We start from the raw sequence: 25,856 nt of genomic DNA on the forward strand, positions 1-25,856 counted from the left end.
CGTCCACTTCAATAATACTTATCAATTTAATCTAAGATACGGTGATCTAACAGGATAATTCACAACAGGTTGTATTAATGGTCGTGCAGCTTTTTGCCCTCCAGTATGAATTATAGGGTAGTTATATTTTCTATAATAATGTACAGAGAATGAGTTCATATTAATTTGAATGTCCTTTTACATGAGGCCATATAGTTGAAGGCAGAGACATATTTATAACACCCTTACTAGCAAAATGCTGCACAAGATTAGTGTGCATAATAAGTAGATTGTTTACTCATTTAGAAAAGCTTCTTATTGTTCTCTAGAGGCTGAATGATCTAATTGGGATGCTTTCATAAAATTGAAGATTTTTTTATGACTCTTCCTAATGGTAAAATCTTGTTTCTGGGAGACAAGCAAGTTAACTTCTGGTTTCTACACTATGGTCTCAGTGGTATGCGGGATGTCTTTGGAATTTATTATTAGTTACAATTGTTGGAGACACTAAGTAAAACCCACATCAGTCAGGAAACATCAGCTGACTGTGCCTTGAAAGGAGCCTAGGATGGCTAATAAAATTTAGGAGTTTCAACCTATCCCAAATAACTGTGTCCTTTCCTTTTCAAGATGGACTGTCAATTCAGCTTTCCTACTTGTCTGTACCACAAATGGGGTGGCATTTATGGCCCCCATGAGATGACTGAGTGAAATCTGTGGGAACAGGGATGTTGGTTAATATTGGGGTAGGAGCTGGGACCATTCTCTACTACACACAATGTATTTCTCAGTAAGTCTGAAAGGAATAGCCAGAAAGTTGTGAGTGGGGCATGTAGTGGATATGGCAGACCAGGAAGTCATATAAGGTGTTTGTATCTCTTTGAGAGAGATACACTGGGGTGTTTTCTTCAGAGGCTTGTGATAGAATGGTACTGAGGGTGCTCAACAGAGCCCCTTCTTTCTTCACCTCTCAGATCTGAAGTTTCCGAGTGTCCGTCTCTTATGTTATGCGTCTTCAATGCCCTGTTTCTGTAGCTACATCATCACCTGTTTCTACTCGGCCTCAGTTGGCACTCAGATTTATTCTCTAGACACTCAAGTGTGAGAGGGCCCGGAAACTTTAAAATCAATGGAGACCTAATGTGTGCCCCACTTTTGTCCATGTGGGATATTACAGGGAGATAGAGTTAGCAGCATACACCACAAGGGATTATTATCCTTTTGATGTAGGATCACGACAATACAGCAGGACATCTCTGCTTTATCCCTTGCAGAAATTCTCTCAGGTCCAGAAAGGTTAGTGACTTGGGGTGACTACATCCAGCACAGTCAGGTTGAAAACTGCTCTCAGGCTCCCAAACAGACTCCAGTGGTCTGCATGCTAGTCTGTTTCCTGGTGACAAGAAATCTGAGTTTCTCTACTGATCATCATCCTTAACATCCAGTGACAGGGTAGATGGACATTAAGAGTGAAGAGGAAGAATGTTTGAGAGCAAATAGACTTTGCACCTGCTCTTGTTACCGTCAGCTCAGCTGCTGCTCATTGTTCAATAAAACTGCTATTTTTTATTCATCCAAAGTCATGCTGAATAACAAGGTTGTCATTACTGACATTATCTGGTTTAGCTTTGGGGCCCTTTGAATCACAGGTGACATCACAGTTGCTTTCTGCGTGAGTCCACAGATTTTCTGGCATTTGTTGATTTAAACTTAGCTTATATCCTGGAGCCCCTCTACCCATGCAAGAATCGATTTTAATCTAGAGTATTTTTTTCTTTCATCTAGTTAGTTCTTGGGTTTAACATGAAGGATAGAGGAAGTTTCTGTGTTATAGTTGGCTATGACAATTTATCTGGATTCCATTTGGTCAGTTTCTTATAATACAATGATACCCTTATGCCTTATAAATACACCCTGAAGTTAAATGAATGCCCAAATACTAGTCAATTCCTTGCAATATGTGCTTGTGGGAATTGTTTTCAGAAAAATGTCCCAGAGAAAACCTGTTAGTCAAGAAATACACAAAATCTTGAGGCCTTTTTCCTGTCAGCTTTTATTTAATTAAGTTTATGTGTGTTGCATGTTTATTTATGTGGATGCTTATACATGTACCTGTGTATGTGTGTGTGCATGTGTGCATGCCTGCGTGTGTGTGTGTGTGTGTATGTTTGTGAATATGTATATGTGTGTAGATACCATAGGTTATTCCTCAAAGGTCTGACCTCAGATGTTATTCCTCAGGTACAGTCCACATTGTTCCTTGAGATAGGATCTGTCATTGGCTTGAAGCTCATGTAGTAGGTTAGGCTGGCTGGAGGCAGTCTCCAAAGATTTGCCTATTTCATATCCCTGCTGTTGGGATTTAAGAGCCTGCCACTCTATGTTCTTTTCACGTGGTCTCTGGGCACTCATCGTAGGTCCATGTGTTTTCAAGGCAAGCACTTTGCCAACCGAGCTGTCATTAATCGGTCTAAAATTGGTTTGTATAATCTCGTTAGCTTCATAAAAGCCTATGAGATTAGTGGAGCACACCTTTCAGTGACAGGATGTTTTGAGAAATGATTGGACTAGGAAGACTCTTAATTTAATACTTCAGTCCCTGAGCTGATGACATGTTTAGGAGGTGGAACTTTGTTAGATGAAGCAGGTCACTGGTGGGTGTGTCTTGGGAGGGGTCTTTATCTTGCTGTGGTTCCTTCTTATATTTACTTTCTGTGCTTTCCACCTGCTGGGATGTAGGCTGTTCTGCCATGCCTTCTTCACATGAGTGCTCAATCCCTATACAACTATGAACCAGAATAACCTTTCCCTTGACTTATTTCCCTTCAGTTGGTCACAGCACCATAAAGTGATTGGCACAGCTTGGCAGAGTTCAGTGTTTGGAAACCTAAGATGGCCAAGCTGTTGCAGTTCCATTGAATCCTGTGATATCTCCAAAATTAGCCAGAATTCTAATTCACCTGCTTCAACACACTAGTGCTTCGCACATGCCCCCTTTAGCGCAGAGTATACTTGTCTTTGTAATTTTTGTCTGTTATAAAATGAATCCTCCCTTCCTACCAGGATGAAGTTCAGTGTTTGTTCTCCAGGGACTATGTCTGAAGCTAACATCCTGATGAGCGAGGAAGTCCTTCTGCTCAGAGGAGAATTGATATCAGAGCTTGTTGAGGAGGTGGCCGGGAAACCCTTTCCACTTCTCCCGCTGCTCCTTTCCATTATCAGGCAGTAAAATGTAGGACCCCTCATGCTTTGGTGGTTTGGCCAAGATGTTTGCCACAAGCTTTATGGAATCTTGGGGATTCATCGTTTTTCAGTTCTTGTTAATCAGTGTTTGAAACTTGAATCCCGCCTTATTTACAAACCATCATTTTCATTTCCTCATTAGCAAATGGTGATGAATTTTAATGGTTTTGAAATATCACTCACTATATTGCTGGGGAGCAGGGAATCAAGAAGATGCCTGCATTTACAATATGTTGTGTTACAGAAGAGTAACCCCTGTGTTGGGAAACTTTATAGTAGTGTATATCCTGTCCGTTCCATATGGGGAGGCTCAGTTTTGAGCTTTCAGGTCTGTAAGCAGGCTTTGCCTTTGCTCTGGAAGAAGGCACCATCTGTACCATCCAAGGATTCAATCTTTATTAATATATATGAAAATGAAAGGTAATCCATGTCTTTGGCATGTAAAAACCAAGAGAGAAAAGGCTCCAGTAGCTTCCCGGGTTTCTCTTGACTGGGCAGTATTTTTCAAGGAAGGAACATTTATGTGCCAGGAATGTTTGAAGGAAAAATGATGCTTAAGCTGTATCTTAAAGAGTAGCTGGAATTGTTCAGAAGGAGAGTCAGTTAAACTATTACAAAGATGTTTAAGTGTTTCCTTATATTGTAACCCCCCCCATTATACTAGAACCAGAGCATTGATAGCTGGGAAAAGGTTCTTAGACAGAATGACAGGAAATAAGAGATCAACAGAGGTACTCCTCCATGAGAAAGTTCATAATATACATTTTAAATATAGCAGTTTCAGTCGGTGTGATCTTTTGTCCACTTTTAAAAATTTATTATTTTCAATAATTAAGTCAACATACAAAGTAATGTGTTCATTCTAACATTTTACACATACATGATACACTTTGTTTCCCTCCCTGCCACCCCCAGTCCCTCTAACCCACTCTTGCTCTTCCCCTTCACTTATTAATAGCCCACCCCTCTTTCATATCACGTGTATTCTATTACTAACCCCCTGCCTTTTAAAGATCTACTCCTACCATCTCATGGCCCCTTTCTAGTTTCAACTCCTACCCCCACCCACCCAGATATTCACGTATAAGAGAAAACATGCAGTTTTTATCGTTCTTAAACTGGCCTAGTTCACTCAACATAATGATTTGGTTTCACCCACTTTTTTTTCTCCCTGAAAATGCCACAATTTTACTTTTCTTCTTGGCTAAATAAAGTCCCATAATGTATATAATCACAATTTCTTTATTCTTTCATAAGTGTATGAATACTGAAGCTGGTTCCATTTCCTCCATGTTATGAATAGTGCATTAATAAATACGGGTATAGAAGTATCCCTGTAGTAGTAGAGACATAAAGTTGCATCATATGGTGATTCTACTCTTAAGTTTTTGAGAAACCTTTCTATTAATTTCCATGAGGGCTCTACCAGTTACATCCCTATTAGCAATAGTTAAGGGGTTTTTTCTCATAGTTTTGCCAGAATTTGTTACCATTTGCTATCTTGACAGCAGTCCTGACAGGGTGAAATGGAATATCAAAGCAGTTTTATTTTGCACTTTCCTTCTAGATAAGACTGTTGAGCACATTGCAAAATGTTTATTGGACATTTGTGCTTGACTTTCAACCTATATTAACCTGATGATTTTGATGTTTAATTTTTTTCAGTGCTTTATAGGTTCTATGTGTTCGTAGAGAAGTACAAAAGACCCCACAAAGCCAAAGTAATTCTAAGTAGAAAGAACCTGGTGAGATACCTGACCTTATATTATATACTGAAGCAATAGTGACAAAAACTGTGTGGTACTGTCACAAAGACAAGCATGTAGACCAATGGAACACAGCAGAAGACTTAGAAATAAGCATACACAGTGACAGCCAACTAATTTTTGACAAAAGTGACAACACATGCATTGGAAAAGACACCTTCTTCAGCAACAGATTCTGGGAACACTGAATATCCACATTAGAACAGTGAAACTAGGTTCCTATTTCCCAGCTTACACACACAAAAATCAAAGCAGATCAAAGACCTAAATACAGAAATTGAAAATTTGAAACTGCAGGATGGAAATATACAAAAACATTCTTCAAAATATAGGCCGGGCATAAGCACAGACAAGGACCTTCTGCAAAGGGCTCCAGTAGCAGTGGAAACAATCTCATAGGATCACATTAAATTAAAAAAGCTCACACACAGCAATGGTCACCATAGTGAAAAGACTGCTTAGTGCATAGTGGGAAAAAGTCTTTGCCAGTTATATCAGAGGACATTTTTTGTTCTTTGCCTTTTGATTTGCTTACTTTTTAAAATGATACTTTGAACTATTGTAGAAAATATGAAACAATTATATAATGATAAAATCATTAACCTATCACTTAAATTTTTTAATTTTTGCTTTGTTGATATCTACCCATCTCTCTAAATTTTTATTGGTGTCTTTTTATATTGTGTTTTAAAGCAGGCCTTAATATCCCTCATTTCTAAACACTTCAGGACATATATTTTAAGTTTGTTTAAGGGAGGTGGATACATTGTGGCTATCACACGATTTGATAAGTTTTGGGAAAGGTGTATACTTCAAATTCTATGACAATCTAGCACACTAGATTCATCCTTACAGTGCTTTTGTGTCCTCTTGCATGGAACCAGGCTCTCATCTCCCAAAGGCAATTGCTACTGTGATCTTTTAACCACAGATTAGTTTTGTGTGTTTCAGAGCCTCATATAATCACACCATACAGTATATTATATTTTGTGCAAATTTCTCTTCTACTCTGAAGGAGGTTTGAGAGATTCATACACACTGTGCTGTTATCAGGAGTACAAAACTTTATTTTCAAGTGGTGCAGGGTTATCTGGATACATCTTCCTAATGAACACCTATGCTATTTCTTGTGTTTGAAGAGAGCTGCTGCGTATATTAAATCTTGTTGTTTGTACCACTTAGAAATGGGTATGTATGATTTGAACAACCAAAGCTATACATTTTTACTTCTCTTTGCCTAATCTTATATTCTAAAGGCCACTACTTAGTCCATACATTCCTAGTGCTGTACTGTATCTGGATGTTTATTTGCCTTGACTTTGCTTAGCAATTAAAAGAAAGCTGCAATTAAGTTTTTGACATTTTTTAAAATTCTGTTTATTCTGTAGTCATTTGTAAGGTACTACAAGGTACTTTTCTTATTTGGGGGAATGTACTAACTTTGTTATTATCTTTAACAATAGACATTGTGGAGACACATCATGCATGCGTCACCCAGTATCCCAAGAGCAGGAGAAGGGTCTCAGCACAGAGGAGAGGGAAGAGAGTAGTAGAGGTGTAATAGGTTGATGAGGAAATCTTCCTGGGGCTAGTGTAGATGCTTGAGTCTAGGACTTGGAGAAACTTTCCCATGCGACATCCTTATTGGTAAGATCCTGTTTTGTCTAACAGGTGCTAGGGCTAAGAAGTCAATATTTGCCAGGTCCTAGTCTCCTGGTTTTCGTCTATAATCGATATTTCAGTGCAATTATTTTAGAGGTACAGTCCCACTATGTAGCCCTTGGTACTGTTGCGGCTCCCAAGTATTGGGCTACAGGCATACAGATATACAGGCATACAGGCATACAGATATACAGGCATACAGGTATACAGATATACAGGCATACAGGTATACGGGTATACAGGCATACAGGCATACAGATATAGAGACATACAGGTATACGGGCATACAGGCATACATACACTATACGCCACATTCTACTGTCAGCTCATTTTCATAACTGCTCATTAACAGTTTCCCTGATGTGATAGGTTTGATGTCTGCTTCCTACCACCAGGAAGTCTCCCTCAACTATGTAGACACCTGTGCACACACACGTGGACACATCAGCATTAGAAAAATACTTCTGTTGAAATGAAAAGAATGTGGCATTATGATCCTTATGTGATTCAAGTGTTTGAATTTAAATGTTACCCTGAGGATAGACGGGTGCATGCTTCCATTTCCCTTACGGTCGTGTTGAGTCTTCTCAAGAAAAGCCCACAGAATCTCAGAGTTCCTTTCTGGTTTATTTCTGATACCCTAGACATTTAATATGCCATTGGCTTTTGGAGACAGGCAGGTTTTTATACTCGTGCATATCCCTACAGTATAATACTGTCCTTCAATGTTGTGGGTTGTCTTAATAAATTCTAACTATTCATAGTTATTCTAAAATTTAGTTGAACCCAGACCAACATGAAACTTCAGACAAGCTCTTAAGGAGCCAGTCAGCAAGAATACTGAGGACCTTAGCCCACTCTCCCAGAGGCTCATCATCCCAGAAAAGCAGGGGAAAGTAGAGGCTTCCTATGGAGACTGATTTCGATATACTGGGTATTAGTCAGGTAAAATCGAAGGCTAGGTCCTTCCTGGCAGCTATCCAGTGTCTACTCCCGTCATTTTCTCGTAGGACACTGACTTTTCGCATACTTTCATTTTCACCTGGGACTTGATCTGCCTTCAGTTCCTTCTCCTCCTCCCTCTTTCCTTCTCTTCCCCCTTTCTCTCACTCTTTCCTTCCTCCTTCCCTTTAAGCTAAGGGAAGCAAATTCTATCTATCATCTATCTATCTATCATCTATGCATGTGTCATAGTGTGTATATGTGTGGAAGTCAGAAGACAAATGGTGGAGTTACCTTATCTCCTTCCATTGTGTACTTTCCAGGTATGCAACCCAGGCTGTTTGACTTGGTGCCAAGTCTTTTTATGCATTGAACCATCTCACCTAACTCTGGCTGGTTTTGTTTGTTTGTTTTAAAAGAACTTATTTTTATACAAGGCTTTAAAAACTTCTATTATTTAATGATTAACATTCATAGATATTCAACCTCCTAGTTCTCTTTTGCCACATTAAAGACCAGTCTCCTCTGTGACTGTATTATACACACCGGCAATAGTATTGAATTAGACATTTGATCTTTTACCTTATATGACTTCTTTAACACTGTTAGTAGGGACATTCACAAAAGAGTCCCCTAAAACACATAAAGCAACTTAACTCACTTTTGTGGCTACTTTTCTTACTATTCAGTCTATGTTATCACATATGAATGTCTGCCAGTTTTGTTTTGCCTACAAATAGCATGTGAAGGTCAGTGATTTCATACCAAGGTCAGGAGTGTCCTCAGGAAGAGTCTCAGTGGCTTCATTCTGAGGAGGACTCACAGCTGCATCTTCTGATATCTGCACCATCTTGTGTTTGTTTCTATTTTAGAGTTGTCTGTCTTATCACTTGGGCATCAAAATTGTACTTCAGGGTAGGTTCACTGTTTGTTTTATTTCCACCTCATTTTAAATGTGAAATCCTAATTGTAAGTGGCAGGTTCATAGGTTAAAGTAGTTTGGGGAACTTTCTTTATGGCAAGTAAAATCCTAAAATCTGCATTTCAGTGAGCTGATTTTATTTTATGTTTTCCCCCTTAGGAAAAAGATGACCACTTTGAATCTGTTCAGCTGAAATCCTCAAGATGCCCCAATATATGAAGAGACAGTGCTGTAGCTTTCAGACCGATGAGCAAGGACACCCGATCTTTAGTTTTGCAGGACCCCTGTTAGGACTCATCCTCACACCTGTCACGTCTGTGATGTCACAGAGGAGGTGTGCCACCAAGAGGAGGAGGCAGACATACTGATTGCCTTATAACACGTCACATACTTTGTCAAACTACAGAAGACAAATGTTCTGGGTCTCACTGAAGATGAAGCTTAACTCAGGAAGAGATTTAGCTGTATATACACATAACTGAAACCCAAGTTTAAGCCCACCAATGCACTGCTGATGCATGCCATATAATTACTGGGTAACTTTAATTCTTCATAATGTCTACATAAAAACATGTGTGTTAGAAGGCAGACATAAGCATATGCCTTGTGTTCCCATGTATGTCTTGGTCTTGTCATTTGGGGGAAGATTTGAGAGAAAAATTTATGTTATAATTATTTTCCCTTTATTTCTCCAAGACTTGAAGACATCTTTTCTATTAAAATGATGAGTGATGAAAGACAGTAAATTTTCATAGGATATTTTCTCTTGACTTCAGAAGCCTAGGATGTCAGTAATATTTTTGCGAAGTTATTTACTTGGGTTATCAAAGTTGATTCTTGCTTTTAAACTCTACCTTTGTTGGAACTAGTATGAAGAAATTAACTAATTGCTTGAAGGAATCTTAAGGGGGAGGGAATAATATCCAAGGAGAAGCCTCTGCATTCCATTAATTCAAATAATCTCGTATGATCAGAAGTCAGAGGGTGGTTTAAGGCAGTTTGAGTGTTGCTGAAGAGCAAAGCAAGTGGAACACCTTGCTTACCAGTCATGAAGAAGCAGGAGGATGGTTTGTCTTTTTTACAGATGGGCAGCTCAGAGGCTCCACAAATGTCTGCTGGCCTGTCCCTCCATCAGGTAGCCCCCCCCAGAGCTTTGGTGGTTTTCTAAATTTTTCCTTTGCTACAAGACTTTTAGGGTTATGAATTTCTTGGAAAATTTTATTTTTAGGCCAGTAAGGAAAAAATTCAATTTTTGAAATGTATATCCTTGTATTCATAGTAAGAATCTTATTAGCAGTTACGAAATATGTATTGTTCCTGTTCAAAAGTAACCCAGAAAACTGTGACATTCTTTATGATGGATTATGAGTATTAGTGTGACTTGGATATTATTTTTGGAAGAAGTTTGAAGGTTAATTTGGTCAATTTTGTGTAAACTCTTAGCACTGGGAAGGAGGAGAGTATCTTGCCCATTGTTGGTCTAAGATGTTCTGTTTTGTTTCCAGTAAACCGTAATCTTTACAGATTTTTAATCCAAAAATTTGAAAAGAGTTTTGATTGTCTGAAGGAGGCAAGAGCCCTATGTTTTTGCCTGAGGTGTTTCTGTGACTTGTAACGTTTGATTCTGTGGGTGATGTAGTCTTTATTTTTGTGAAAAATGGGAGAAAATGAATAAATGAATAATTGTTCTTATTGACCAGTGGGTAAAACACTCGACTTTGTTGCCATCACTAAAAGATGGTTTTATGTGTATGTGTGTGTGTGTGTGTCTGTTATTAAATACAGAAATAGATGATGTATTATTGTTTGTCTGAGAGAATGTTACTTAGCATTTTTGCATTTAATTTCTAAGATATTCCTCTGAATAAGAAACTATTTTGACTCTGTTCATTTTTGTCCTACTATCAGAATATTGGCATTTTTTCCCTGTCATAATCAAAATGTAATCACAAGAGTGGAAATACACTTGAAATGTCATTCAGAGGAAGCCAGCAGACTTGTGAAATCAGACTGGACAGGGTCAGAGAGCTCCTTCCATTACCATCACCATTTCTTTCGTCTCCTGCTCTGCTCAGCACCCATGTTTCAGGCCATAGAGATAATTGGGATTTGCTCGCAGGTAGATCTTTCTCTGCTTGTCACTGGACCAAAATCTGACATGTCAAAAATGCCTTAAATTTTAATGAATTCTCTGAAAATGCAGTTGATATTGAAGAAGTTATTTATTTTACTTCTAACTTTAGATATTAAATAGAATTTTGTCATCTCAGTCCCATCTTTGGATTCCCCTGGCTTGTCATTTTATTCTAAGAGCTAAAGAAAAATGACAGAGAGAATATTATGAGGACAATAGGCAGACCAATTTTAGATATACAATTCTGCTTAGTTTTATGTATGGCCTTTGATAAGCCCAGTGAAATAATTGACTTATTCCTCTTATCACTACTAGTGCTAGAAAAATATATTATTTGTTTTCTTTTTCTACATGGCATGGTTTAGAGCCTTAAGTACTTCATTAAGTCAGCTGTTGCCTATAACGTCTCTTAGCGCTGTATCAAAACATATTTCAGTCAATTTCCTACATGTCTTCTATGGATTAGTTATATTATACCATTTAATAATGTTGAGCAATTTGATATGTATTCACTTGATTTAAAAGACTGAATTTTGTTATTATTGACCTCTCACCTCTTTGGTTACTAATAATCATATCCTTCTTAGGATTAAAAACATTTCATAATACCTTTGTGTAAATTTTTGTCATTATTCTATCCCAAAATGATAGTTTCAATCAGTACCATGGAAAAATTCCTTGAGTTCAGTTATTTACCATCTGGGTTCTGCGGTGGTTTGATAGCAGTCAATTTTGCTTCTATAAATCCCACCTGGCCAAGTGTCATCTCATGTTTCCCATGGCTCATGGCCATTCCTAATGGGAGGCTAATATGCTTCTGTTTTCCTCCTGAAAGCCAATTACTTGGTTAGTGTGGGATGTGTTGCTCACTTATGTTCTCATATTGATGGGTAGAAAATATCTTCTGAGGATGGGATGTTGGCATAAAAATAGTATGAATTCTTGAGACCTAGTACCAAGGAGGCTTCCCTGCCTTATTTATGGCATCTGTTCATGTATGGTATACCTCAGTGCTCACCCATTTACCAGACCCTGTGTTATTTTGAAATTAAAAATTGCATTTAGTCTTTCTTTAATGATTGTTGGTTCAGCAAACACCTCCAATTTCTTTGAATGAAATGTTAAAACCTTGGTTAGCTGGATTTTTCTTCATTTTAGTAACTCATGGGAGGGGGCTCCTTTTAAAATAGCTTATGACTTTTGGTGAAATTAGAGTACATGGAGCAGTATTTCCTCTATGTCAGATCACTGATTTCAAAATTCTATTGGCTGCATTTCGAACAAAAGTGTATACCAGTAAATCATGTAAATCCAAGCCTCGTGCTGTTGCAGAAAAGGGTAGGCAATCGCCCTGCCTCTGGGTGTGCACCCTTGCCTCAGGGTTCTAGTTCAAATTTGTCTTTGTGGCTTTTTTCAGCCCTGCCCCCCACAGCCTTTTTCAGACCAGCCATGGGATTGGAAATGATCAGGACAGGCAAGTGGACAAAGAAGGCTTGTAAAGACAGAGATTACCTTTCTCAGCCATTCTTCACACCTGTCCTCTGCGCTGTCCAGAAGCCAGCTTGCCCAAGTTTTAAAATAGGAACGACTTTACTTCACCATGCTAAACTTGGGTGGGCAGGAAAATCTATTAATTTTTAAGCTAGAGAGGATGCTGAGTACAGTAACTATTCAGAAACACAAGGCAAGCAGACAGCTAGTTTCTAAAGGTTTCTTTTATGAATAGGACCTATTATTTAGTTTGGATGTCTAACTTAGGGAAGGTTAGCAGAGATGGACCAATCAGTTTTACATTTGGGAAGGATGAAATGTTGTTACTAATGTAGAAAAAAAGCTTCCAAACCTGTTTTTTTAAATATAAAATGGCTTCCATTAAAAAATCTCATAGTATCTGTTTTCCATACATATGTTGAATACTTACATAAATTATTTCTAGGGATCATATGGTGGATGGTGCATTTTCTCGTTAGAAATAAGGCTTATAGCATGGATGGAGAAAGTGGCAAGAGCTTCCTGTTAATGAAGTTTCAGTGTCCTGACAGGGTATAAAATATAAAACATATAAGATATAGTGGGTATGGATCAAAACCCAGCCCTCAAAACTACAGTTTTCTCATGATGTAGACGTGACCCTGATTGTCTTGCTTTACGATCCATGGTCGGCTCGCTTGTTAGAGGTGTCAGCTGCAGCTCTGAAGAACCCAGCTGACAGTGCCTTCCTCAGACTGTCGCCTTCTACCAGTAGATGGAGCACTTGTTCAGCCGTTATCCTGAGCAGACGCTCCTCCTGAGCGTGCTTATCATCCATCTCTCCTGCCAACTGCAGTCAGAGTAGAATTTGGTTTGTGAGTGTCTGTATACATGCTTACCCACCCTAGCCCAGGTCACTCCCAAATTGCAGGTACTCACTCGAGTGTGAGGATTCAGGGAGCAGTGAGCATCATTGTTCTCAGCATCCTTAGGTTTGGTCCTTCAAGCTCACGCAAGAGAGAACATTGCCTAGTATCCTTTTCCTTCAAGCGCAATCCCTTTGGCCTTCATGACCCTGCTCATTATTTTTAGATATATTAAAAGAGCTATTACTATATTTACTATTCCAAATACTGCCTCTCGTATATTTAATTCTTCTTTCTTTCTCAGTCGTTCTGGGCCACAAGTCCTGCTTTTAAAATATTTTTTCATGAACTCAAAGCAAATACTTTAGCAACTGAATTATAACTACAGCTCTAGTGTATACTTTTAAACTGCATTGGTCTTCCTCTTATCAGCTAAATAGTGACCTCAAAAATGTGTCCACATCCTAGGCTCTGCACCCTGAAAATAGAATTTTATTTTAAATCTAAAAAAATAAAATAAAAATAAAAAACAAACCACCATACCACCACCACCACCACCACACAAACCAAATGAATGGCCTCTTCAGATATAAGAATGTCAAGGTGATAGTATCCTGTATTATCTAGGTAGCTCAAAATCTCATGACACATGACATTTTAAGAGACAAAGGACAAGACAGAGACAGTGGGGATTATGATATGAAGACTGAACAGAGTTTGAAATGACATGTCCATGAGCCACGGAAGCTACAGGTGCAAGAAAAGGAATGGAATTGATTATTTTTTTGAATCCATAAGGCAGCCTGTGTAAGAATTCAGGCTTCAGGCTGGCATAATGCCTGAATCCTTACAACCTGGTCCTGCTGATTCTTGTGACAGAATAAATTTCTGTTGTTTTAAGCCATATAGTTAATAACATTTCCCCCCATTATCATAAGAAACAAATGTACTTTCTGCCCTTAGTATGTGATAAAGGTTCTACAGATAGGTGTATTCTCAATATTTTTCCAACAATAATAAATTATTTGCAACTAAAAGTTTGTTAGAAACAGGGTAGTATTTATTTACTAAAGTTTTACCCATACTATTCATGCCTTACTTTAGATTAGTAAAATATTTAAATTTATGATAAGCTTGTGTGGTAGAACATCATTCCTAGGACTTGGGAAAGCAATGGGAAGTAAGATCTCCAGGATTTTTACTTCTCCATTCATCTATTAAAGACAATAGTGATTTCCCAATGGAATTATTTGATGTTTTCTTATCTTTTCTATGGTTATTTTTGAACATCAGCTTCATCAGACCTTTCCTGGTGGGTCATAGCTCAGCTCTCTATTCAGGATATATGGAAGACTTTATCTCCTTTGACAGATCTGGACTGTAATATAGACATAGCTTTAAAAAGATAACTTATATATCATCATGAGCTAGTCTTATATTTATGGTGTCACCCCTTGCCAATTTCTGATCAGTATTATCTGTAGAAAAGTAGAGTTCTACTCACAACTCTCTGGCAGGGCTACAACTCAATTCAAATATGTGACTGTGAAGAAAAGTGCAGTTAGACAATTACTTCCAGCATTAACAAGAGAAGGTGACTTGAAATCTACATATTCAAATTACCTTGAAGGACAAACGGTTATCCGCCATGCTTGAAAACCTTGAAGGTTTTATTCTGGTTATCTTTACATTAATACAGATGCTTTTTATTTTATACCGAGAAAAACAATCTGTAACACGTAATGTAACTTTAATATACAACGTAGAAACTCACCCTAAATTAGTTACAAGAACCTACAAAAGACTTCATAGGAAAAGTTTACCTAATATTGCCACGGTATAGGGATTTTTTTGTTTGTTTGTTTGTTTTGTTTTAGTAGACTGACCCTGTCAGACCCTGTCACCAGTGCTCAGCTCTGTAAACAATGTTATTTCCATGTTTGGGGAGGGGGTCATTAGGGGCACTAAAATCAGCCTAGAAAGTTGTAGCACATCGCTATATACCGAACAGTCCTCAAAAATAATTTATTGTACTGTTTCTAAAAAAAAAAAAGGTGCTAGGTTGATCTTTTGTTCTGTTTCCGTGTTCTGGGGCAGCATGTGAGCACTTTGTCTAACAGCCTAAGAACATGAGAACTGAACTGCGTGTCACAGTCACAGAGATGACGTGGTGGAGTCGAGGACTTCCCTTCCGTTGCACACCGTCGGGACATACGTGCTGGCAGACGCTGCAAAACAAAGTGTGACAGAAGGCTTAGTTGAGCAGGACACTTAGTTAATGACGTAACACTCCCAGACATGGCTAAGACTAAATTAAAAACCCATCTTAACGTGGCTTTGGAAAATGTTTACTGATTTATGCTATAGTAGATAAACTGTCTAAATATTTTCTGCTCATTAGTTTGTATCCCAGAATGTGCCTCCTCATGCCATGCCTCTTGGAAAGGGGATTTATAAGCATAATCTTTGCTGAAAGAAATCTCTCATGGGTTGAAGATTAGACTTATTCATCTATAAAATGGTTAGAATATACTGAATAAAACGAAGAGCCCTATAATTTTCTTGTAGGTGATTAAATTGTTTCCTATATTCAATAATTGTAATTGGTTTTGATCTCTGATCAGGGATGACTCTTCTTTATCTCCAGGGGTCCTGTGTGAACTCTACTGCCTTAGAAACTGGTATGATTTCACTGTTTGTGTTCCCTAGGCTCTGTGAGGGCTCGGTAAAGATGAGTGCTGAGGGCTTTGACTCCTCAACAGTTCTTGAAATGAAAGCATTCCAAAGAGCCTTAATGACAATGGTGGTCTAAGTGTCATGCTGCCTGTGGAACATAGTGCGAAGTCACTCTTTTGTAACAGTTTTCTCAGATGCAATTTCTACCGTTAACATCTTGGTTTTGTGTGATGTTTATCTGTAGGAGGAAGTCTGTATGCCGGCATTAAACATGTGACTTACTAGAGGCGCATACAGATGAGGTAATAAAAGGGCGGTTTACCACACCGCTAACCACACCCACTTTAGGCAGGACTAAAGACGTATACGGCTGGACGTAAAGACGTATACGTACGTAGGCGGTGAACTACGTCACTAGCCAGGCCCATTTTTGGGCATAGCTAGGGGGCGTTACGGTCTCTTTTCCCGGAGTTTGGCTTCCGGTTTGGCAGCAGGGGGGGGGGGACTACTTGGCTCATCTGGGTTACTTGTTTGGTATCTTGTGAGTAATTTCTACAATAAATACTTAGTTTTACTTTCAGTAAGTGTCGCTTATTGTTACAGCGTCATTTGGAGCTACATTTATCTACAGAGTATTTATATGTACTTTGCCCCTGATATTTTTTCACAGAATAAAGACATAAGAAGGAGCTTCATTCTTCCTTGGGATGAAACCATATGGCCAAGAGAATAGGCAAATGTGAGCTTACACTGCCTTTTAGGTCTCTACAACGATCCTAACATATATTCTCCCCCCAGGAACTGGGTCACCAGAACACAGTCTGGTTATGATTAACAAAATATCTTCCTGTTCCTTAAAGACACATGAACTCATTTCATTCTCAAATGTTTATGTCTGATAACATATATTATTGACCCATAAATTACTTTTTTTGTATAGCAATTTCTCTAAACACAAGGGAGTAACTAACAGTGAGATTGTAGCTTATGCAGCATTATAAGGGAATAGTTACCATATGCAGGGCACTGACATCTTGTAGCTGGGTACACTACTAGCCAAGCTGAAGCCTTTCTACTCAGTGATTTGAGTAGGCACGCAGAACATTTTTGAAGTCTGTGAACTGAAATGACTAGAGTCATGTAACAAGCTAAGTCTGTGCTAGATATTTTTTCCCTTTTAGCATAGATGAACCATATTAAGTATTTTTCTTTGTAGCCTCAGGTAGCTTCAAACTCATGATCCCCCTGCCTCTATTTCTTCAGAATATGCCTACTTGCATATGTCACCACATTCAGTTTCTTCCCAAAATGACTATAAATCTTTGAGGGAAGGGATGACATGTGATACATTTCATGAAGTTTCTGCTGTGGAGATAGTAATAACAGAGTATATGCCTAGCAAAATTTGACTGAGAGTAGTTATGATAATGATTCCAAATGTGAGACCTTTAGTAATTTAATACTTCTCCATTTTCATATGTTCTGTGAATTCCTAGAATCAGTAGAAGTTGGTAAGGCGAAAGAACAAGGTAATTAAACTCAAAACACAGATCTCTGGAAGCAGAGGGAGCACTCTGAGATACTCAGCATGTGCTTTCCCTGCATCCTAGCTGTTGGCTTGACATCTTAGTTGGGGATATTCAGCAGTCATTTCAAAACTGATGTCCACAGAGCTCTTGATCTTGTGTAGCCTTTCCCCAGTAAATGGTCTTCTAACCTAAACCAGAAGTCTAAAATTCATGCTTGATTTTCCCATGGCAAAGCTACCTTCAGGTGCAATTAGCTCTAGCTGTATGCTACCTTTGCATGTCTGACACTGTGCAAGCCACTATTAGTGAATTACACATGTGCAGAGACTGACAGGAGTGGTAGATACTATTTACATTTCTTCTGGTCATCTGCTTTCTACATGTTAGCAAGACTACAGTCAGCTCTCCACACCTGTGGTTCTGTTTTCACACACTCAACCAACCATAGAGTGAAAATATTCAGGAAAAACATGCATACTGATTATATTAAGAATTTTTCTTACATTCCCAAATATTGCAGTGTAATTACTATTTATACAGCTGTAAATTGAGTTTTTAACTGGTCTAAATAATAAAAACCCAGAGTCACATATACAGGAAATGCTGAGAGATCAGAGAGAAGGAGCAGCAAACCACAACCACATCTTACCTCCTTAGCCTTTCAGCAGGCAGCAGCATAAGTCCTGTTTCCCCCTGCTTGCATCCTGTTTCTGCCCAGCTGTCTCACCCACTATCTGTCTGTACAGACCTCCAGACCTCTATGGTTAGCTAGTGGCAAGCACCATTTTTCTGACCTTCAGACAGGCTTTATTTGTACAAGCGAGATACAACCACATACAGCAATCAGACTGTATTGACCATGATAAGAAATGTAGAGATGATCTGAATTTTATTGGAGATATGTGTAGGTTATTTGAAGGTTTAACCCCTGATGAGGAAGAATTTGTGAAGCCAGTTCCCTGAATACTGGGGGTCAGCTGCATTTTGAAATATGAGCCACCTACTTAGACACTTCCAGTGGCATCCCCTGTGCTTTCACTTGAGTTTAGAAATCTCAAATAATTGGACTGTACCTTTCATTCTGTTTTTTTTTTTTACACATCCTACATATTCCTGCCCCCTTTGCTTTGTTCTCTGAATAGCAATTCTGTTTCTCAACTTTGTGCCTTTGCCATAGCTATGGTTTCTACCAGGAACAGTGTCTCTAATCATCACATGCCTCATTCATGTCAGCTACAGTTGGACTGTGACCTTTTTGGAAAGATGGTTCTCAGTCATCCCAATCTAAAGTAACTCTCTGCCATATCACCCAGTTTGAAAATCCAGGCCTACACAGATGATGCTTCCAGTCTCCTCCTCCTCTCCCTCTTCCCCCAAATCCTCCTCTCCCTCTTCTTCACTGTTTTTTTTTTTAATTTTCCAGTTTAAATTTAGATAAGAAACAAGGTTGCTTCACAAGTCAGTTCCAGGTCCCTCTCCCTTTCCCTCCCCTCCTCCTGTGCCCTCCCCCCAACCCCCCACCCCGTTATCCCCTCATTCCCCCAGGGAGGGTGAGGCCCTCCATGGGGGTGTCCATAGTCTGTCATTTCATATAGGGCAGGGCCTAGACCCTTCCCCAAGAGTTCAGGGTGAGAATGCACCTCACATTGTTCTATGGGAGTCCAAAGTCCGTGTGTATACTTGGGATGGGTACTGATCTGCTGCCCAAGGCTCAATAGATTACCTAGGCCTCCTCACTGACACCCAGATTCAGGGGGTCTTGATCAGTCCCATGCTGCTCAGAAAATACACAGGAGCTCTGCTTATTTGTTTCACTATTAATCTCTAGTATGTTTCATGAATAGACCTTCTGTAAACATTTCCTGAGAGATTACATAAATATTTCCATTTCTAAGAGTGAGGAGATCAGAGGAAATTTTAAGAAGGGAGTGACACAGTTGTAAGGTCTGTAAGCAGCCTCATTTAGGACAGGTGAACTTTTCTGTTTCTATTTCACACTGAGGCAATGACTACCAGTTACCCTTGCAGAGAGAACTGGTTCAAGGTGAGAACCCCTGATATTAGGTATGCTGCCTTTGGCATTTTGACTAATTCTTTTGTCTTTTCTAGGATCAAGTTTTATGATTTCTTTGCAGGCTTTTCCTTTTCAAAGACTCAAGAGGAATGCTGATATATAATGGGGATAAGTCAAGGATAACCAAGGTCTGACATGCTGATGCTTCTGTTTTCCTTGGGCTAGTCTAAGCCCTTCTATATGCTTGTCTTGAGGCCATTTCATAAAGCTGTTCTGATGTTCCCAGTCTGCTTGTAGAATGTGATGGAACTCTGTTTTTTGAAGCACTCGCTCATGTGAGTTTTGCTCTCTGAATTTCAACTGCTTACCAATCAGTGGCACTTGACTAGGTAGGAGATACAATGGCTGCAAGGGTAGCTGGCTGTCTACTCCGTACCCCATGGACATCATTATGGAAGTTCACAGAGTACTCCAAGTCTTATCTCTGCTTGGTAGTGATATTAAAAGGGACATCCTCTGCTGGAGTACAAATTCTAGATCTGCTCCCAAAATAAAAATAGTTAAGATACCCATTAGACTCCTACAGGAACTTTCTCCCAGACCCTTTTTGGTCTGTTGAAGGGATTCCATTTTGTAAACTTCTGCTTTTCTTTTACTGTTTCTCTGTGGCTTTGGCCATTACATTTTATTATGTAAAAAAATCTTCCTTTTTTACATATGCTGCTGAATATAGTAGGAGAATTATTGTTTTATGAATTTACCATCACAAATACTTTGTTTTTCATAAATATTTTACATGTACTTCCCATATTAGCCCATTTGTTACTCCCCAAGGTAGTAAAATATGTAGAAAATCGAAATGCAGTCATTTTGCGTATGTGTGTGCATGTGTGTGTGCACGTATGTGTGTATATGCACTTGTGTTCTTGTGATGAGCCTTTGTTATTGTTCTGATGAACTCCTCATGAGTTTGGCCCATTTTCTTGAGTGTGACTAAGCAGACTCTATAATCATCTTGTCTGCAAGAAACAATAATCATGTAGGCTTCTTTGAGGTTTTGTGGGGATGTGGGACAAACAGCTTCTATTGTCTGCTCTAGGCTAAAGCGGTACTCAAAGTGAAAACCGAAAATAGCTGGAAGACACCTTGTAGGTTTCATTATTAATCACAAAAGGACAATTTACATCTAAGAAGAAAGAAGATCTTACTTCACAGGCATGGTAAAACACTGATCTGTGCAGCCACTGGCAGTCATGGCTCCCTGTGTGGAATCCACTTCCTTTTCCACTGCTCACACACGGGCTGGCCAGGCTTGGGAGAAAATTATGACTTTTTGTCATGTAACTGGGCTCTTGATCAATGCTAAACATATTAACTGGATAGATTCTTCTGGATGCCAAACCTATTAGTCAACTGAGTAAGAAACTGGCTCCTGAGAATTAATGCCTTACCAACTCTGTAGTATATTAAATTTGGAAGAAAATAAGCATTCCAGCAGAGCAGATGTTCCTGTTTCTCCCACCCATTCAGCTTTCTTGTTCTCAGTGACCTCAAGTAATTTTCCCTAGGCTTTTTTTTCCAGTTTAAATTTAGATAAGAAACAAGGTTGCTTCACAAGTCAGTTCCAGGTCCCTCTCCCTTTCCCTCCCCTCCTCCCGTGCCCTCCCCCCAACCCCCCCCACCCTGTTATCCCCTCATTCCCCCAGGGAGGGTGAGGCCCTCCATGGGGGTGTCCATAGTCTGTCATTTCATATAGGGCAGGGCCTAGACCCTTCCCCAAGAGTTCAGGGTGAGAATGCACCTCACATTGTTCTATGGGAGTCCAAAGTCCGTGTGTATACTTGGGATGGGTACTGATCTGCTGCCCAAGGCTCAATAGATTACCTAGGCCTCCTCACTGACACCCAGATTCAGGGGGTCTTGATCAGTCCCATGCTGGATTCCCAGGCTGATGCCTGTGATTCAAGAGTTAACCTTTGTCTGGTCAGCTGTTTCTGGGGGGTTAAACCAGCCCAGTCTTAATCCCTTTGATCATCAGTCCTCCCTCTCTGTTACTGGCTTTCTTGAGTTCAGCTCAGTACTTAACCAAGGGAGTCTGCCTCTTCTTCGATCAGCCACTAAATGAAGTTTCTGTTTCCCAGACTCTCTGGCCATAGGATTGTAGGCTGGCACTCCCCAGATCGATGTCTAAAATCCATATATGAGAGAGTTCATGCCATGTTTCTCTTTTTGTGACTGGGTTACCTCACTCAGGATGGTTTCTTCTAGTGTCATCCATTTGCCTGCGAATCTCATGATTCCATTACTTTTTTCTGCTGAATAGTACTCCATTGTGTAGATGTACCACATTTTCTCTATCCACTCTTCAGTTGAGGGACATCTAGGTTGCTTCCAAGTTCTGGCTATTACAAATAAAGCTGCTATGAACATGGTGGAACAGACATCTTTGTTGTATGAATGGGCACCTTTGGATATATGCCTAAGAGTGGAGTTGCTGGGTCTTGTGGTAGGTTTAGTCCCATTTTTCTGAGGAATCTCCATACTGATTTCCAAAGTGGCTGAACCAGTTGGCACTCCCACCAACAATGGAGGAGTGTCCCCTTTCACCACATCCTCTCCAGCATAAATTGTCATTGGTGTTTTTGATTTTAGCCATTCTGACAGGAGTGAGATGGTATCTCAGAGTTGTTTTGATTTGCATTTCCCGGATGGCTAAGGATGTTGAGCACTTTCTCAAGTGCCTCTCAGCCATTTTAAACTCCTCTATTGAAAACTCTCTATTTATTTCTGCAGCCCACTTTTTAATGGGGTCCTTTGATGTTTTGGAGACTTGCTTCTTGAGTTCTTTGTAAATTTTGGAGATCAACCCTCTGTCAGATGTGGGATTAGTGAATATTTTTTCCCATTCTGTGGGCTGCCTTTTTGTCTTGCTGACTGTGTCCTTTGCCTTACAGAAGCTTCTCAGTTTCAGTAGGCCCCATTTATTAATTGTTGATCTCACTGTCTGTGCTACTGGTGTTATGTTCAGGAAGCTGTCTCTTGTACCAATTCGTTCAAGGGTACCACCCACTTTCTCTTCTAAGAGGTTCAGTGTGGCTGGATTTATGTTGAGGTCTTTGATCCATTTGGACTTAAGTTTTGTGCATGGCGATAAACATGGATCGATCCGCATTCTTCTACATGACAGTCTCCAATTATGCCAGCACCATTTGTTGAAGATGCTTTCTTTATTCCATTGTATATTTTTAGCTTCTTTGTCAAAGATCAGATGTTCGTACGCGTGTGGGTTAATACCTGGGTTTTCAATTCGATTCCATTGGTCTATCTTTCTATTTTTGTGCCAATACCAAGCTGGTTTCAGGACTATAGCTCTATAATAGAGCTTGAGGTCAGGGATGGTGATGCCTCCGGACGTTGCCTTGTTGAACAGGGTTGTTTTGGCTATCCTGGGTCTTTTGTTTTTCCATACAAAATTGATTATTGTTCTTTCAAGGTCTGTGAAGAATTGTGCTGGGATTTTAATGGGGATTGCATTGAGTCTGTAGATTGCTTTTGGCAGGATTGCCATTTTTACTACATTGATCCTACCTATCCAAGAGGATGGGAGATCTTTCCATTTTCTGAGGGCTTCTTTAATTTCTTTCTTTAAAGATTCAAAGTTCTTACGATACAGGTCTTTCACTTGTTTGGTTAGCGTTACCCCAAGGTATTTTATGTTGTTTGTGGCAATTGTAAAGGGTGATGTTTCTCTGATTTCTTTTTCAGCCCTTTTACCATCTGTATATAGTAGGGCTACTGATTTTCTTGAGTTGATCTTGTAGCCTGCCACTTTGCTGAAGGTGTTAATCAGCTGTAAGAGTTCCCTGGTAGAGTTCTTTGGGTCATTGATGTAGACTATCATATCGTCTGCAAACAGTGAAAGTTTGACCCCTTCCTTCCCAATTTGTATCCCCTTGATCCCCCTTTGTTGTCATATTGCAATAGCTAGAACTTCAAGTACCATGTTGAAAAGGTATGGAGAGAGTGGGCAGCCTTGTTTTGTTCCTGATTTTAGAGGAATTGCGTTGAGTTTCTGTCCATTTAGTTTGATGTTGGCTGTTGGTTTACTGTATATAGCTTTTATTATGTTTAAGTATGTCCCTGTTATCCCAGATCTCTCCAAGACCTTTATCATGAAGGGGTGTTGGATTTTGTCAAAGGCTTTTTCAGCATCTAGTGAGATGATAATGTGAATTTTGTTTTTCAGCTTGTTTATATGGTGGATTACGTTGATGGATTTTCGTATGTTGAACCATCCCTGCATCCCTGGGATGAAACCTACTTGATCGTGGTGAATGATTGTTTTGATGTGTTCTTGGATCTGATTTGCCAGTATTTTATTGAGTATTTTTGCATCAATGTTCATGAGGGATATTGGTCTGAAGTTCTCTTTCTTAGTTGTATCTTTGTGTGGCTTGGGGATCAAGGTTATTGCAGCCTCATAGAAAGAGTTTGGCAAAGACCCTTCTCATTGAATTCGAGGAAGTCTTTAATTTCTTTTTTTATTTCCTCTTTGACCCAGGGATGGTGCAGTTGAGCATTATTCAATTTCCATGAGTTTATAGGTTTTCTGCAATTTGTGTTGTTGTTGAATTCTAATTTTAAAGCATGGTGGTCTGATAAGATGCATGGAGTTATTCCAATTTTTTGTAGCTGCTGAGGTTTGATATGTTGCCAAGTATGTGGTTGATTTTTGAGAAGGTTCCATGTGGTGGTGAGAAGAAGGTATATTCTTTTTTATGTGGATGAAATGTTCTATAGATATCTGTTAATCCCAGTTGGGTCATTACTTCTATTAGACCCTTTGCTTCTTTGTTGAGTTTCTGTCTGGTATTCCTGTCTAGTGTTGAGAGTGGTGTGTTGAAATCTCCCACTATAACTGTGTGAGGCTTTAGATGAGATTTAAGTTCTAATAATGTTTCTTTAACGAATGTGGATGCCTTTGTATTTGGGGCATAGATGTTCAGGATAGACACTTCATCTTGGTGGGTTTCACCTGTGATGAGTTTGTAATGACCTCCTTCATCTCTTTTGATTGATTTTATTTTAAAGTCCAGTTTGTTAGATATTAGGATTGCTACTCCTGCTTGTTTCTTGGGTCCATTTGATTGAAAAATTTTTCCTACCCTTTAACTCTCAGGTAATGTCTGTCTTTGAGGGTGAGGTGTGTTTCTTGTATGCAGCAGAAGGAAGGGTTCTGTCTTCAAATCCATTCTGATAGTCTGTGTCTTTTTATGGGTGAGTTAAGGCCATTAATATTGAGGGATATTAATGACCATTGATTGCTCATCCTTCTTCGATTTGCAATGGTTGTTGTTGGTGGAATTATGTGTGGAATTTCACCTCTTTGTTCTTTTGGCTGTTGGTAGAGAGGGATTCTCTAATGCCTATGTTTTTCTGGTTGTAGTTAGCTTCCTTGGGTTGGAGTTTTCCTTCCAAAATTTTCTGTAGGGCTGGGTTAGTGGACACATATTGCTTGAATCTAGTTTTGTCATGGAATATCTTGTTTTCTCCGTCTATAGTGATTGAGAGCTTTTCCGGGTATAGTAGTCTGGGCTGGCATCCATGGTCTCTTAGTGTAGGTAGAATATCTATCCAGGACCTTCTGGCTTTCAGAGTTTCCATGGAGAAATCAGGTGTAATTCTGATAGGTCTGCCTTTATATGTTACTTGACCTTTTTCCTTAGCTGCTCTTAATATTCTTTCTTTATTCTGTATGTTTGGGGTCTTGATTATTATGTGGCGAGGGGATTTACAGAACACCACTCTATTTGGTGTTCTGTAGGCTTCTTGTACCTTCATTGGCATGTCTTTCTTAAGGTTGGGAAAGTTTCCTTCTATTATTTTGTTGAATATGCCTTCTGCCCCTTTGAGGTGAATTTCTTCTCCTTCTTCTATACCTATTATTCTTAGGTTTGGTCTTTTCATGGTGTCCCATATTTCCTGGATGTTTTGTGTTAAGGATTTGTTGGATTTAAGGTTTTCTTTGGTTGATAAATCCATTTCTCCTAGCGTATCTTCAACACTTGATATTCTCTCTTCCATCTCTTCTATTCTGTTGGTAATGCTTGTATCGGTAGTGCCTGACTGTTTGTCCAGCTTTTCTATTTTCTGCCTTTCTTCAGATTGTGTTTTTATTAATGTCTCTATTTCAATTTTCAACCCTTGCAGTGTTTGCATTGCTTCTTGCTATTTTCTATTTATCTTTTCATCCATTTGTTGCCTTTTATGAATTTTTTGGTTTGTTCTTTCTTCCATTTCTTGCATTTTTTGGTTTGCTTTTTGTTCCATTTCTCGCATTTTGTGCTTTGTTTCTTCTTCCATTTCCTGCCTTTTTTGATTTGTTTCTTCTTCCATTTTTTTCAGTTTTTGCTTTGTTTTTTTCTACCATTTCTTGCATTTTTTGCTTTGTTTCTTCTTCCATTTCTTGCATTTTTTGCTTCATTTCTTCTTCCATTTCCTGCCTTTTTTGGTTTGTTTTTTCTTACAATTCTTGCATTTTTTGGTTTGTTTTTTCTTCCAATTCTTGCCTTTTTTGGTTTGTTTTTTCTTCCATTTCTTTGAGGGATTTTCCTGTATCCTCTTTTAGGGCCTCTATCATTTTCATGAAACTG

At 39.1% G+C, this 25,856-nt stretch overlaps 2 protein-coding genes across 3 annotated transcripts in view; one reads left to right on the plus strand and one right to left on the minus strand.

Annotated features, from left to right (window-relative positions):
• Positions 1-11,256, plus strand: part of Elapor2 (endosome-lysosome associated apoptosis and autophagy regulator family member 2) — a 169,030-nt gene extending 157,774 nt beyond the window's left edge. For both annotated transcript variants that reach the window (XM_005083587.4, XM_040728791.1), the window contains one exon: positions 8,674-11,256. In XM_005083587.4, the coding sequence (XP_005083644.1) occupies positions 8,674-8,733 (60 nt within the window). In that variant the 3' untranslated portion in view covers positions 8,734-11,256. The remainder of the gene's footprint in view (positions 1-8,673) is intronic.
• Positions 11,257-13,582: 2,326 nt separating this feature from the next.
• Grm3 (glutamate metabotropic receptor 3) overlaps positions 13,583-25,856 on the minus strand; it is a 216,273-nt gene continuing 203,999 nt past the window's right edge. The window contains exon 6 of the mRNA XM_005083586.4: positions 13,583-15,212. Coding sequence (XP_005083643.1) covers positions 15,139-15,212 — 74 coding nt within the window. The 3' untranslated portion in view covers positions 13,583-15,138. The remainder of the gene's footprint in view (positions 15,213-25,856) is intronic.

The sequence above is a fragment of the Mesocricetus auratus genome, unplaced genomic scaffold, assembly GCF_017639785.1.
Source record: "Mesocricetus auratus isolate SY011 unplaced genomic scaffold, BCM_Maur_2.0 Super-Scaffold_100019, whole genome shotgun sequence".
NCBI classification, from domain to species: Eukaryota; Metazoa; Chordata; class Mammalia; order Rodentia; family Cricetidae; genus Mesocricetus; species Mesocricetus auratus.